The 13,658-nt window shown below is 41.7% G+C and overlaps 1 protein-coding gene across 1 annotated transcript in view; it reads right to left on the reverse strand.

The window, feature by feature from the left end:
* Window positions 1-13,658, reverse strand: part of POGLUT1 (protein O-glucosyltransferase 1) — a 29,794-nt gene extending 16,136 nt beyond the window's left edge. Inside the window, exons 1-4 of the mRNA XM_036743403.1 lie at window positions 13,482-13,658; window positions 11,030-11,120; window positions 7,984-8,127; window positions 1,001-1,136 (exon numbers count right to left, since the gene is read on the reverse strand). Of these exons, the coding sequence (XP_036599298.1) occupies window positions 1,001-1,136; window positions 7,984-8,127; window positions 11,030-11,120; window positions 13,482-13,572 (462 nt within the window). The 5' untranslated portion in view covers window positions 13,573-13,658. The remainder of the gene's footprint in view (window positions 1-1,000; window positions 1,137-7,983; window positions 8,128-11,029; window positions 11,121-13,481) is intronic.

The raw sequence follows: 13,658 nt of genomic DNA on the forward strand, positions 1-13,658 counted from the left end.
CTTTGTAACGTCTAGAAATAAAATGGCAAAGCTGGCTATGGATGAATTTAAATTACTACTGTCTTACTAATTGAAAGGATGAGCATAAAACTGCTGGGTTTTTCAATTCAAGAAAATAATTCACCAACATGTTAAGTGTATAGGAGGGCAGGAACTATGTTATTTTCATATATATATGTGTATGTATGTATATACTTCTTTTATATCCCCTCTCATCTCCTGAGTGCTCAATGAATACTTGTTGACTAATTAACAAATCAGAACCTAAATTATGGTAGAATAAGGTGGGATGCTTAATAAAGGGCAGCTAGCTGGTACAGTGGATAAACTGCCAGGCCTGGAGTCAGGAAGACTCCTCTTTGTGTGTTCAAATCTGGCCTCTGATACTAGCTGTGTGACCCTGAGCAAGTCATTTAACTGTTCGCCTCAGTTTCCTCATCTGTCAAATGACCTGGAGAAGGAAATGGCAAACCACTCCAGTGTCTTTGCCAAGAAAAACCCACTAGAGGGTGATGAGGAGTCAAATATGACTAAAGTGATTAAACAACAACCAAAAAAGTGAAATGCTAGTCTTCTTTTCAAGAAGATTACCTACCCTCCCATTTTCTAAGTTTATTTCTGATGAACCTCTCTTATTGGATACTTTCAACTGTCCCACTTCTTATGTGCAAATGGGCAAAAAATAAATAAATTATTCTTCCTTTCTTTACCACAATGGCACACATGATCCACTCAGCTCCTACCATATGCCATACCTATGGGGACTCAATCAATGTGACAATTACATTCCTATAGTAAAATCCTCTTTCTGCTTCTCATTCTAGAGAACACAAGTAGACACTACAAACTGCAGGCAGGTACGAAATGGAAGAATTAGTTATGGCACTTCTTGCCGTATCACAACGACAGTAATCATAAAGCACATCATAAGCATGGAAAACATGTTCCTATAAGCTTTCAGAAGATGGCTCTTCTTGCACAGTAGATTCCTTTTTCTCACCTTGCTGAAGGAGAAGACTGGAATGACGGGTTCCATCCACTTAGGAACCTGAGGATAATCCCGCACATTGATCACCATCTCCATGTCAGGAAGGTGGTCAATAACTTCCAAGATGAAGTGTTCTACGCCGCTGCACCTGCCAAGCATAAACATCACGAATTCACTACAGCAACACTTTTACCAAGACAGAGGTGGCGGTCCCTACTAGCCTTTCAAGGGAGAGCAAAAACATGATCACATGACTCAGCTGCTGGGAAGCTGGAAAGGTTAATATTCAAGAAGCAGAACCTATACTACTTTATACCATCATGCATGTTATCTATTTGGGGATAAGCCACTCTCGTCGTCGAATAATTGTTTGTCAATTGGTTCCCTTATTACAAGCTATCCTGGACAAATACTGATCCTTTGCTCCTGCTTTGGCATTTCTCCCCAGATGGTTTTCTTGCAGTCTGCCAGTCTTAAGAGTCCTCGGTAAGTGCCATCCATAGATGCACAAGTAGCAGGGTACAGCAGGAAGGACCAGACTCCAGTCCTGGTTCTTCAACTATCAGTTTCAACAATCTTGCTAGCAGCTGCTGTGGGGGTGTAAAATCCACCAACAACTAGCACCCAGAAAGCTGCCAACACAGGTTCTTTGATCTGCTTTACCAAGGAAAGTAACTTTAGGGGGTTAACAATCTCAGTTTGATCAAACATACAAATATCATTCACAGTTCAGGGGGAAAATATCAGTCCCCTGAACTTCAAGGCAAATACAAACAGAAATTACAAACATCAACAGACAGACCTTGTCCGATTCAAATCACAATACATAGTTACCAGTACCAACATCTGGGTTGCAAAGCTGGGGGGCAGTTTGCAGCTTGCCCAGAGTCTCAACACTCCTTCCATGAGTGTGCCCCAAAAATCAAATGGCAAGCTCTCCTCAATTATATCCAGTTTGGAGCCCTGAGGGCTCTGACCTCACCCAGAGGTCAGATTGATTATCTCCTATTTATCACGTATATATCTTATTTGTACATAATGGTCTACAAGTAGTTTCCCCCATTGGATTGTGAACTCCTTAAGGGCAGAGATTACCTTTTCCCTGGGCTTAGCACAATACCCTGCACATAGTAAATGATTAATAAAGGCTTATTGACTCACTAGTCTTGCCCAAGGTCACACATACCAACTCAAGGACAGAGTCAGGACTAGAATTCAAACTAGGGTTTTTTCTCTGAGGCTAAAGTCAAATTCCACCTTCACCATAAAGTATTCCTACTGCCCGTAATCAATAATGATCTTTTCCCTTCAGGTCTCAAAAAGCCTCAGTTTGATGTCTCCTTAATGTACATAACACAATATCATGCATTCTAAGCTTTCTGTGTATTTGTAGGATCCCTCTACTAGATTACAAACTCCGTGGGAAGGCCAGATCTAAGGAACAGCATAAGCAAAGGCACATCTTTTCATGAGATATGAAAGCTTGAAATGTGTCTGGGGGATGCTGAGTAATTCAGTTAGGCTGGATCACAGAGCATGCTGACAGAAGGAGTATGATGTGAGGCTGGAAAAGGAGACCGGATGGGGCCAGATGGAAAGGACCTACCCTTTACCTTAGCTACAAACATAAGTTCAAATAAAAAACTTTCTAGTGTAAGAGCAGGGACCTTGCTAAATAATCTTTTACCTGGTCAGAACCATTGGACTGCCTGAAAGCCATAATCAAAAGTGGGACCTGGACAGCATCTTTCAAGAAATTATCAAGAAAAACTGCCCTGATGTTCTGGAACCAGAGAGCAAAATCAGCATTGAAAGAATCCACCTATCACCTCAGGAAAGAGATCCCAAAATAAAAACACCAAGGATCATTATAGCAAAATTACAGAACTATCAGGCCAAAGAAACAATACTGCAAGTGGCCAGAAAGAAACAATTCAAATATCAGGGAGGCACAATCAGGATTACAGAGGACTTAGCAGCTGCAACATTAAAGAACTGGAGGTCATGGAACATGATATTCTGGAAGGCAAAGGAGCTAGGGCTATAACCAAGAATCACCTACCTGATGAAATTAAGCATAAAACTTCTAGGGAAAAAATGGTCATTCAATCAAATAGAAGGATTTCAAGCTTTCATAAGTAGAAGATCAGAATTTAACAAAAAATTTGATCCCTAATATCAAGACCCAAGAGAAGCCTAAAAAAGGAAAAAGAGAAAAGAAAATATAAGGGATTCAATGGAGCTGAACTGTTTACAACTCTACACGGGAAGATGATACTTGTAATTCTTAAAAACTGTACCAGAGGGCAAAAGTATAAGGTGAATTTAATAACTAAAGGATGAGAAAAAAGAATTCACTGGGTGCAGAAGGAAGGGAGAGGTAGAATGGGATAAATTATTTCACACGAAGAGACAGGAAAAACCTATTACAGTAGAAGGAGAAATGAGAGGGTGTGAGATGGGCATCGCTTGAACCTTATTCTCATCAGTATTGGCTCAAAGAGGGAATAATATACATAATCAGTTGAACGTAGAACTCTATCTTACCCAACAAGGAAGTAGGAGGGGAAGAGATTAAGTAAAAGGGGAGAGGGGGAGTGCTGACAGAAGGGAGAGTAGCTCAGGGGAGGTGGTATGGTGAGGAGGGAAAGGGTGAATGGAGAGAGAAGACAAACAGGAGGAAAAATAGCACAGAGGGATACACACAGTCAGTAATCATAACTGTGAATGTGAATGGGATGAACTCTCCCATAAAACAGAAGAGGATAGCAGAGTGGATCAAAAACCAGAATCTTACAATATGTTGTTGACAAGAAACACACTTGAAGCAGAGAGACACACACAGAGTAAAGATAAGGGGCTGGGGCTCAATCTATTATACTTTAGCTGAAGTAAAAAAAAAGTAGGCGTAGCAATCTTGATCTCAGACAAAGCAAAAGCAAAAGCAGACCTAATTAAAAGAGATGAGGAAGGAAACTATGTCTTGCTAAAAGGTACCATGGAAAACGAAGTAATATCAATACTAAACATATATACAGCAAGTGGTATAGCATCCCAATTCTTAAAAAAAGTTAAATGAGTTACAGGTTCATGACCAAAGAAGAGATAGAGAGAGCATTACTAAATGTAAAATAAATAATTTTGATTATATTAAATTAAAAAGCTTTTGCACAAACAAAACCAGTGTAATCAAGACTAGAAATTGGGGGGATGTCCATCAATTGGAGAATGGCCAAACAAGCTGTGGTACATGAATGTAATGTAATATTATTGTGCAATAAGAAATGATGAGCAGGCAGATTTCAAAAAACCTGGAAAGACTTGTACAAAGTGAAATAAGCAGAACCAGGAAAACATTGCACACAGTATAAGCAACATTGTGTGATGAATTATGCGACTTAGATCTTCTCAGCCACACAGTGATCCAAGACAAGTACAAAAGACTCAAGAAGGAAAATATTATCCATGTCCAGATAAAGAACTGATGGACTCTGAATGTAGATCAAAGCATACTTTTTTCACTTTATTCTTTTTCATGTTTTTTCCCCTTTTGATCTGTTTCCTTTCACAACTCTCTCTCTCTGTTTATATATATGTGTATACACATATACACATATATATACACACACATATATATTCTACATGATAGTACATGAATAACCTATATTAAGTTGCCTACCATTTTGGGAAGAGGGGAGGAGAGGGAGAGGGGAAGAAAAATTTGGAACTTAAAATCTTGTAAAAACAAATGCTAAAAATTCTCTTGTCATGTAATTGGGAAAGAAAATAAAATACCATAAAAAAAAAGAATCTTTTACCTGCTCATAAAGTAAAAACTTAAGCTTCCTTTTGAACAGTTCTACAATTCCTTGAAATGGTTCAAAAGGCATTGACTCTTAATGAAACTATTCTCTGGGCTTATGATTTGCGTGGTTCAGAGGCTTTGAAAAATTAAAATGTTCAATTAGTACTGAACAGTAGGTGTGATTGCAAATTTGTGTAGTGACTATAATTTGTGTGTCCTTATACTTGTTTCTAGTGTCTGAAGTAAAATCCCCTTCTTCCTGGAAATTTATTATACACAAAGTTCTATTTTTTTGCTCCAAATTTTTAAAAAAATGTATCCTTTTTTTTTTTTTCTTTACCATGACCTGCATCTCTGAATATATCCCTCTCCAGCCAAGTATGGTTGTGAACACCTTCAGTCCCTGTTCCTAAGGACAGTAAGGCTGGTAGATCACTTCAGCTTGGTAGATTTGAGCTGCTGTTGGGCTAAAGTTGCCTGGGTCCTCAAATCAAATCTAGTATCATCATGACATGGCCCAGAGAGCATCACAGGGGGAAAAGAGAGAGGCATCAGGCTGCCTAAGTAGGGGTGAACCAGTCAAGGTCAGAAATAGCAGGTCAAAGCTTTCACCATGATCAGAAGTAGGACTGGGCTTGTGAATGACCGCAGCACTTTCAGCTGGGGTGAGATAGGGAAATCCATTCTCAAAATACACACACACACACACACACACACACACACACACACACACACACACATACTACATATACATGTAACGTGTGTGTGCGTATAAAATATCCAGAAGAAACAACAAACTTATCAGTTGAGTCTGACAGTATATGTAATAATCCGGATCCACAGTCCTTCACTTCTGCAAAGAAGGAAGGGAGGTTCATTTTCTCAACTTTTCTCCAAGACCAACTTTTCTCTCTTGCCCTAACCACTGTCTGCTTAAAATACCTTGACAATTTTCCCCAAATAAGCCTTTTAGTACATCTTATTTCTGTATCATTTTTCATGCCATGTATTCCTACTTTCATCTGATTTTCAAAAATAGCAGAGACATTTAAGTGTACAAATGGTAGGGTAGTTCAAATCACAACATTACAAAAGAGAAAACTATGCTTTTGAGAAAAATGGGCCCTTAAAGAAAGATTATTTTGCCCTCCAATATCTGCAGCTTCAAAAACTGTTCAAAGCTTTTTGAAAAAGGAAAGATGCCTAAGTAGAAGACAGCTTTTTGGTTTGCAGCTCAAGATGTTTCTTGACATCTATCCACTCAATAGAGGCCTTTTTAACAGCCATTCACCTAATGGAGGCTTAGCACACTCAAAGACCTATCCTGCTACCTAGTTGCTACTTGGCCTCCAACTTGTTGGCATGCTGACTCAGGCCTGCTACTGAAAGGCAATGTAACTTGTTATGCCTATGGGTCACCATATATTACCCTCAATTACTCTTTTTCAGTACTTCACACATTCCTTTAGCCTGGCCCTCTCCTGCTAGTTCCCTTGAACGCATGCTTGCCATCTCTGGCCAGTCAACAGACTGCAGATACTTTCTATAAGGATGGGAACAGGCAGAATTACAACTAGCTCATGGCTTGCTGATGACCTCAGGAAAGAAAGGGGACAGACACACTCTAGCTTCATGGTACAATAACCCTATCCCTACTTTTGAGGATGGCACCACTATCTTAGTCAACCAAGTTCAATACCGCTGGCATCATCTTTAATTCTCATCTCTCCCTCACATCCAACCAGCTGCCAAGTCCTGTATATTCTATCTACATATTTGTTACATTCTCCCTTTCTCTCTTCTTTTCACTCATACTGCCACCACCCTTGTTCAGGCCCTTATTACCTCTTACCTGATCTATTACAATAGCATATTAATTGGTCTCCTTGCCTCTAAGTCTTGCCTGAGCCTTTACACATTACAGCCAAAATAGGTGCCCTAAAACAGAGGCCGACCACGTTCCCATTCTGCTCAAGACCACTGAAGGGGGCTCCCTACTGTCTATAGAAGGAAATATAACATCCTTAGTCATGAATTTGAGGCACTGCATAGTATGCTGCAATTTAGTTTTCCAATTTTACTTCCCTTTCATGAATTTGTTTTTCGGAAAGTAAACTATTATTTGTCTTCTTACCCCCATCCATTTACACAGACCACTCCCATGCCTAAAATGTACCACCTCCTCTCGGAAGCTTTCCCTGATACACTCAGCTGAAGTGGTTTCTTCCACCTTAAGATTTTTCTATTATCATTCTGGATTGATCTGTCCTTTACATTTATCACATTCTACCTTGTATCACACTTATTTGTGTACCTGCCAGCCATCCTAAAAAGAGTGTAAGCTCCTTGCAAGCAGAGGCTTTTTCATCTTTGCATCCCCAGTGCCTTACTCAAAGCAGATGCCTAACAAGGGGCCCAGAAACCAAGTTATTGACATGGGAAGGAGAACAATTTCTTGCAGATAAGAGATTTTTTGACACCTCATCATGCTGTGGACATGACAGTGATTGCCTGAAGGGTATGCCAGGAGAATATAAATTCTGGCAGGTCCTCCCAAGTTGGAAAGGCTTTGAGTATGGGCCAGTGACTGGTTAGGTGTCTGTCATCTGAGGACCAACCTAAGTTCAGAGAGGCTCATTCCTACACTAGAACTCTTCTACCAGCAAAAAATCCTGAAGACCTATTAAGTAATAAGAGCTGCATTGTGCATCAGGGAACCAATGAAATCATAGGGTACTGAAGGACTGAAGGTGAGGAAGAATAGAGAATAAACTGGAAGGAAAAGGAAACCAGCCAGAGGAGTGATCTGTGTAGTCTGAAACTCTGGGTTCTAGCTCTGGCTCCACCTCTTACTAGCTAGCTGAGTGACCTGGAGCAAGTCATTTAATCTCTCTGTGCCTATTCCCCAACCCAAAAAACAGGAATCACTTATACCACCTAGGTGACAGAGCTGTCACATGGATTAGATTATTTATTCATTCATCATACAAGTATTTATAGGGTACCTACTATGCGCCAGGCACTGTGATGTGATAAAGTGATAAAGGAAATGCTTCATAACCATAAATACTACAGTTATTATTTATAGAATCCGTGAAATATGAAGACAGTTCACAGAAACTGGGTTTATCTATAATAAAATGTGTATCAACACCAAAGATAGAAAATATATATTCTATATGTCTCTTACCTTGCAGGAAACATGCAATCACGTTCTCTGTACAATTCATTCTTGATAATCTGATAGTGTGTTCCTAGTTTCCGGCTAACCACATTGGCCATCACTTCTTTGGAGATGCCTCCTTGGAAGGGGGCCAAATCTTTCTCCATGACACTGAAAAAGAATGAAAGTCACTGAGTATAAACTAGAGGGAAGACAGCATTTTGTCTTCTCCCACTTTTAATACTGCTGTCATGTGGTAAAAGCAGGGATGGCAAGTGGACAGCTCAAATATGCCACTGGTCTTCTTGTAACATCTGGAGAAAGGACCTCTGGAACACAAGGTAACCCAGTGGTGAACTTTGGGGAGCACATGAACAGGAATAGCATAGGATGGGCAGGCATGGATAGACTGTCATCAGCATTGTTAGAGGAAACACGGAGATCACAAACCATTTGAGAATCTGAGTACTGGAGTTAGGATTAGAGAGTACAACGAGAAAGGGGAGAGGACACAAAGCCCATGCTTTGTATGTACATAACTTTTCTTCTACTAAGGTAAAGGTTCCTAACTCCAGCTTTGTGAACTTTTGAAATATATTTTGATAACTGCATTTTGATAAAATTTTTTTCCTTTGTAGTATTATGTATTTTATTATCTACACTTAAAGACATTATTTTGAGAAGAGGTATTGCCCAAGGGGTCCATGAAACAAAACAGGGTAAGAACCCCCAAGTTAAGGGCTGCTAGATGACAAATATCACTTTAAAGCCAAATACAAATAAAAAGCAAACCTATTTATGGTTCCCCTGCTGAATCCTCGCTAATTCTAGAAGGCCCTTCCCTACCCTATAGCCTTCTAGACTTAACTCGAGTCCCACCTTCTCCATGAAACCCTTCTCTGCCTCTCACAGCCACAGCTTATCCCTCCCTCCCAAGAGCTACTGAATATAATAACTTATATAGAAGTTATATATGGCAATATATAAGTTACATAAGATAATATATAACAAATATAATAAATAATATAACTATATATATACATATTTATATATAAAAATATATCCTAAAATATCATCTTCTAGTTCCTGTGTTCCACCCTTGTCTATTAAACTAGATTACAAGCTCCAGGAAAGCAATGAAGGATGCCTAATATTGTTTTTTCTCCTGATTCTCAGCACTTAATACAGTGATAAATGGTGATCTTGGATTCAGAGCTTGAAGGGACCTTAGAGGTCACCTAATGCAGCTCCTTATTTTACTACAGGGAACCTAAGAGAGAGAGCAGTGAAATGACTGGCCCATGGTCACTTGTGGAAGTCTGGATCTTGAATGTAGGTCTTCTGATTCCAAATCTACCTCTTTTTCATATTTAAATGCCTGATTTTTTTTTTAAGAAAGAAACATAACCGTAAAACATCAAGATAATCCTAGAGTATTGGATTCAGAAAAGACTGTGGAATCATCCATAGCTTTCATTTCATAGAAGAGATGATTGAGGCCCAGAGAAGGTAATGATTTGTCCGAGGTGACACAGCTGTTTGGTAGCAACACTATAACCTAGATGTCCCAAACATCTAATTATGGGTGGGTCTTTTCATTCTATTAGGGCAGCTACGTGGTACAGCGGATAGACTGCTGGGCCTAGAATCAGGAAGACTCATCTTCCTGAGTTCAACTCCAGCCTCAGACACTTGATAGCTGTGTGACCCTGGGAAAGTCACTTAACCCTGTTTGCCTCAGTTTCCTCATCTACAAAATGAGCTGGAGAAGGAAATGGCAAACCACACCAGTATCTCTGCCGAGAAAACTCCAAATGAGATCACAAACAGCCAGACATGACTGAAAATGACTGATTTTATGATAGTCCCCTGTCCACAGGGAAATAGTTTGGCCCTTTATTCTCTAACTCTGGAATATGGTGCTGAAATAAAGAGTTATTTTCTCACAGAGGGTTGAAGGTTTTCCATGTTTATGAAGGGATAACCTAGGTTTCAGAAAATTAGATTGGAAGCCAGGAGGTTCAATTGAATTCAATTTAGTGCCTGAAAATCCCCTTGATATTCAAAAATCTTATTTTTGTCCTTTTAAAGATTAAACGAATCCAATCCATATCTGAAGAGCGTATTCAAGCCATGTACCTCATTTTTTTCCTGAGCTTTCCCCTTATAGCCTTCTTCTTCCCACCTCCACCCACCCCCTATTGCCCCCCCGCCCCCTGCCAAAAATCTACTATTAAGGTCTAGTTGGGTCTTCATGGGGAATAATCTATAGAAAAAAACTGTAAAAAAAAAACTCACTGGAAAAAACTATTTAAGAAATAAAGGGTAATCCACTGGTCATAGCCCTCATCAAATTTTAAGGAACTGAATTCTGAATGAGATAGTCACAATAACTTAACCAGAAGAAAATTATTTCTTAACGCTTTCTCAGAAAAGGTGATAATAATATAATCTTTTTGTTTGTTTTAAATCTTTTGAAAGATATTTGCTACTAACTGGATAAAATGATACTATGTACCCAAATACTGAGAAGTTCCCTATCCCCATGACTAGGTATTAAGTTCTAGATTCAAAGTATTTGTATTTAGAATCAGAAGACCTGGATTTAAATATGGGTTCTGCCACTTACTAGCTGTCACCTTGGGCAAATGACTTAAAAAAGGGGTAGAGAGCCTGCGACCTTGAGTTTTACAGAGCAGATCTTTTTATTAAGGGGATTGTTCTGTGAAGTTTGGATTCAGTCAAAGGGTCACACTTGAGGGCCTAGAGGCCACAGGTTCCCCACCCCTGACTTAAACCCTTGGCCCTAGGTCTCCACATTTGTAACAGATCATTTCGAAGGTCCACACTAAGAATAAATACCAACTGAAAATAAGACACTCATTTCTGAAGCTTCTCTAGCACTTTATTAAAAGTTGCCTGAAAAGACATTCTAATCTCCATTTATGGGTTCTAAGTCTCCAAAGAGATTAGGCTCAGAACATACGCACGATTGATTCATTAAACACCACAACCAATATCTGGGCAAAGAACAAAATCTGTCAGGCAATAAGTGGCAGGAAAGAAAACTCACCCAAGGTGGCAGCTGCACTTCTCCCTTGGACATGGCTGGTAGTTCTCTACAGACTTGTTAATTTGGTCAATAAATCCTTTCCACTTTGGACCTAAGGAAGGAAAGTCAAAGCAAGATGAACAATAATAGTAGTAATGATAAGAGCTAACATTTAGGTAGAGCTTTCAGCTTTACAAAGTGCTTTGCAGAAGTTACCTCATTTGGCTTTTACAGCAACCCTGGGAGGCAGGTACTATTACAATCTTCACGTTACATTTACATCACGTTACAGAGAGGTTGAGTGATTTGTCTAAGCACAGAATTAGTAAGAAGCAGAATCTGAACTCAGGTTTGTCAGGATCCAAGTCTAGCACTCTGTCCACTGCCCACTTGCCACGTTACTAACTAAAGCAAGTGCACAGAAGTGAGGGGCAGCCAAAAGCTGAGGGGCTGGGATCTGGAATCCAGGAACCTAGGTCCAAATCCCACCTCTTACCTGTGTGGCCTTGGGCAAAACATTTAACTTCTCTCATTCTCCATTTTCTTATCTATAAAGTGAAAGCCTTGAACTAGATGACCTCAAAGATCCTTCCCAGTTCTTCAAGTAAGAAATGGGAGGAGGAGTTTTGTTTCCACAGAACTAAAGGTGTGCTTCCCTGCCCTCCCCTACCCCAGCTTTAGCAGAGACCAGGCCTCGAGGTCGGTCAGGTGAGAGGTCAGAGGCTTGTACGCATGTGCATACTTGCAGAAGGCAGTCCGGGGGATTAGAGAGGCCAAACCCACTTGAACCTGTTCAAGCTTATCTAGGGTCTGGTCTTGGTCAAGAATCCAGGCCTACTGATTTGCATCATTTGCATATGTTAAAGAGGGAAAGTAGGGGAAGTAAAAGAATATAGTTTAATCCTAAACTAAGACAAGGAAAATCTAATTAACTTCACTTTTGCTTCTGTATCCTTATTATCCTATTTATATAAACTGTATAACCTAGGAAAACTATGTAAAAAAACAAAGATTGTAAACTAACCATGACTCTAGCAGGAGTGGAGGGAATGGTTACCCCTGCTCCTGCAGCTGTATCAACGTGGGTGTTCCTGTGAGCACTACACCCGCTCTCCTGGGGAGCGTAATAAAATGCCTTCCTCTGCCCACTCTGGTCCTGAATTCTTTGGGTGTGAATGGGCAAATCACATGGATTTTCCTAAGGTCAAGTGAAGGGAAGCAACAGGCAGCGGAAGCTTGCCAGGCTTACTCCTGGATCTTGTCTTGGGGTGTCCTGTGATCCCCACTGCGGTGTTATGAGGGCTACCACTCTGGATTCCCTTGGGGAACCCTGTGCTCTGCACGGCCTTCTTAAGGGGACATCACATGGGACTTCTGGCCCTGTCTTGGGAGCCTTGTGATCTTACTGCCATCCTAAGGGGCCATCACTTGGGTCTTCCTTAGGGTCTGACCCCTAGGAGGCCCTGTGATCCCTACAGATTAAGGGATGGCTACCACTTGGTCTTCCTCTGGGAGTCCTGTGGTCTGTACAGCCTTCTCTAGGGATTATCACAGGGTTCTTCTTCAGGACTTTGGCCCTGCCTAGGAAGTCCAGTGATTGAGCTTATAAATATTTAGTTGGGGCGGGGAAGGTAGGAGAAAAGATACTTCGCTATGATTCCGCATCATTTTCCTCCAACAATTCACTAGTCCTAAATGTCTCCATTTGCCAGAAAAACATCCAGCCTCCTCCTCTCACACTAGCCCTCTCATTCTGGTTGTCACACCGAATCACAAAACCATATATGTTTATTCAAACTCCCACCAGCCTTTAACACTTCTCTTTGCCCTCCGTTCTCAGAATCCTTTGAAGAAAAAGCCCAACAAAGCCCCAAACCTTTGCATGCTTGTCCCAAGGAGCCTAGCTTAGCCTAGACTGGTCCGTGTCCGAGGAGAGTGCAGCAGCAAGGCCACGAGCGTTTGGGGTCCCGGGGTAACTGATCTGCTCGCATCGCACCCAGGGGACCCTGGGCACTGGGGGTTCGTTACCCTTCCCGCGGACCCTACAGCTCACAACCACTACCCCACACCGAGTTACATTTCACACGGGCTCCTCTGTTCGCACTCGTATCCCGCGATCCAGTGAAAAATGATCGGGGAATCAGGCTGACCAAAGGGCTGGGAGGAGATCAGCGCTCGGGTCCCGGCTCTGAGGCCAACTTGCTGTGAGACGGAGTAAGTGCTTCGTGTCCGTGGGGCACCGATCACGCAAAAAGAGACGGGAAAGCCAGGTGTCTTCAGAAGGTCCCTCTAGCCCAGCCCCAGCCTCTAGCTCAGCCCCCGGTTCCCTACCCCCAGCCCCGGCAGCCTCCAGCCCCAGCGCCAGGGAGAGATGGAGGAGGGAAACAGCTGGGGTCCTCCCTCCTCATCCCGATCCCGCCGAGGCTGACTCAGCCTCCAAAAGGCAAGCACTGGGCTTCTCCGGGACGCTCACCTGAATCCTTGTGTCGACTCTGAGCCGCCGGGAGCAGCAGCAGCAGCAACCACAACCACAACAGCAACCACGAGGGCTGCTGCGGAGCCATCGGGGAAAGCCCCGCAGCTGCTCGGCTCCCGTGACCCGGGCGAAAGCGCTGCCCCGCACAAAGATGGCGGCGGCGGGGCAGGCCCA

The sequence above is a fragment of the Trichosurus vulpecula genome, chromosome 2 (assembly GCF_011100635.1).
Source record: "Trichosurus vulpecula isolate mTriVul1 chromosome 2, mTriVul1.pri, whole genome shotgun sequence".
Lineage (NCBI taxonomy): Eukaryota > Metazoa > Chordata > Mammalia > Diprotodontia > Phalangeridae > Trichosurus > Trichosurus vulpecula.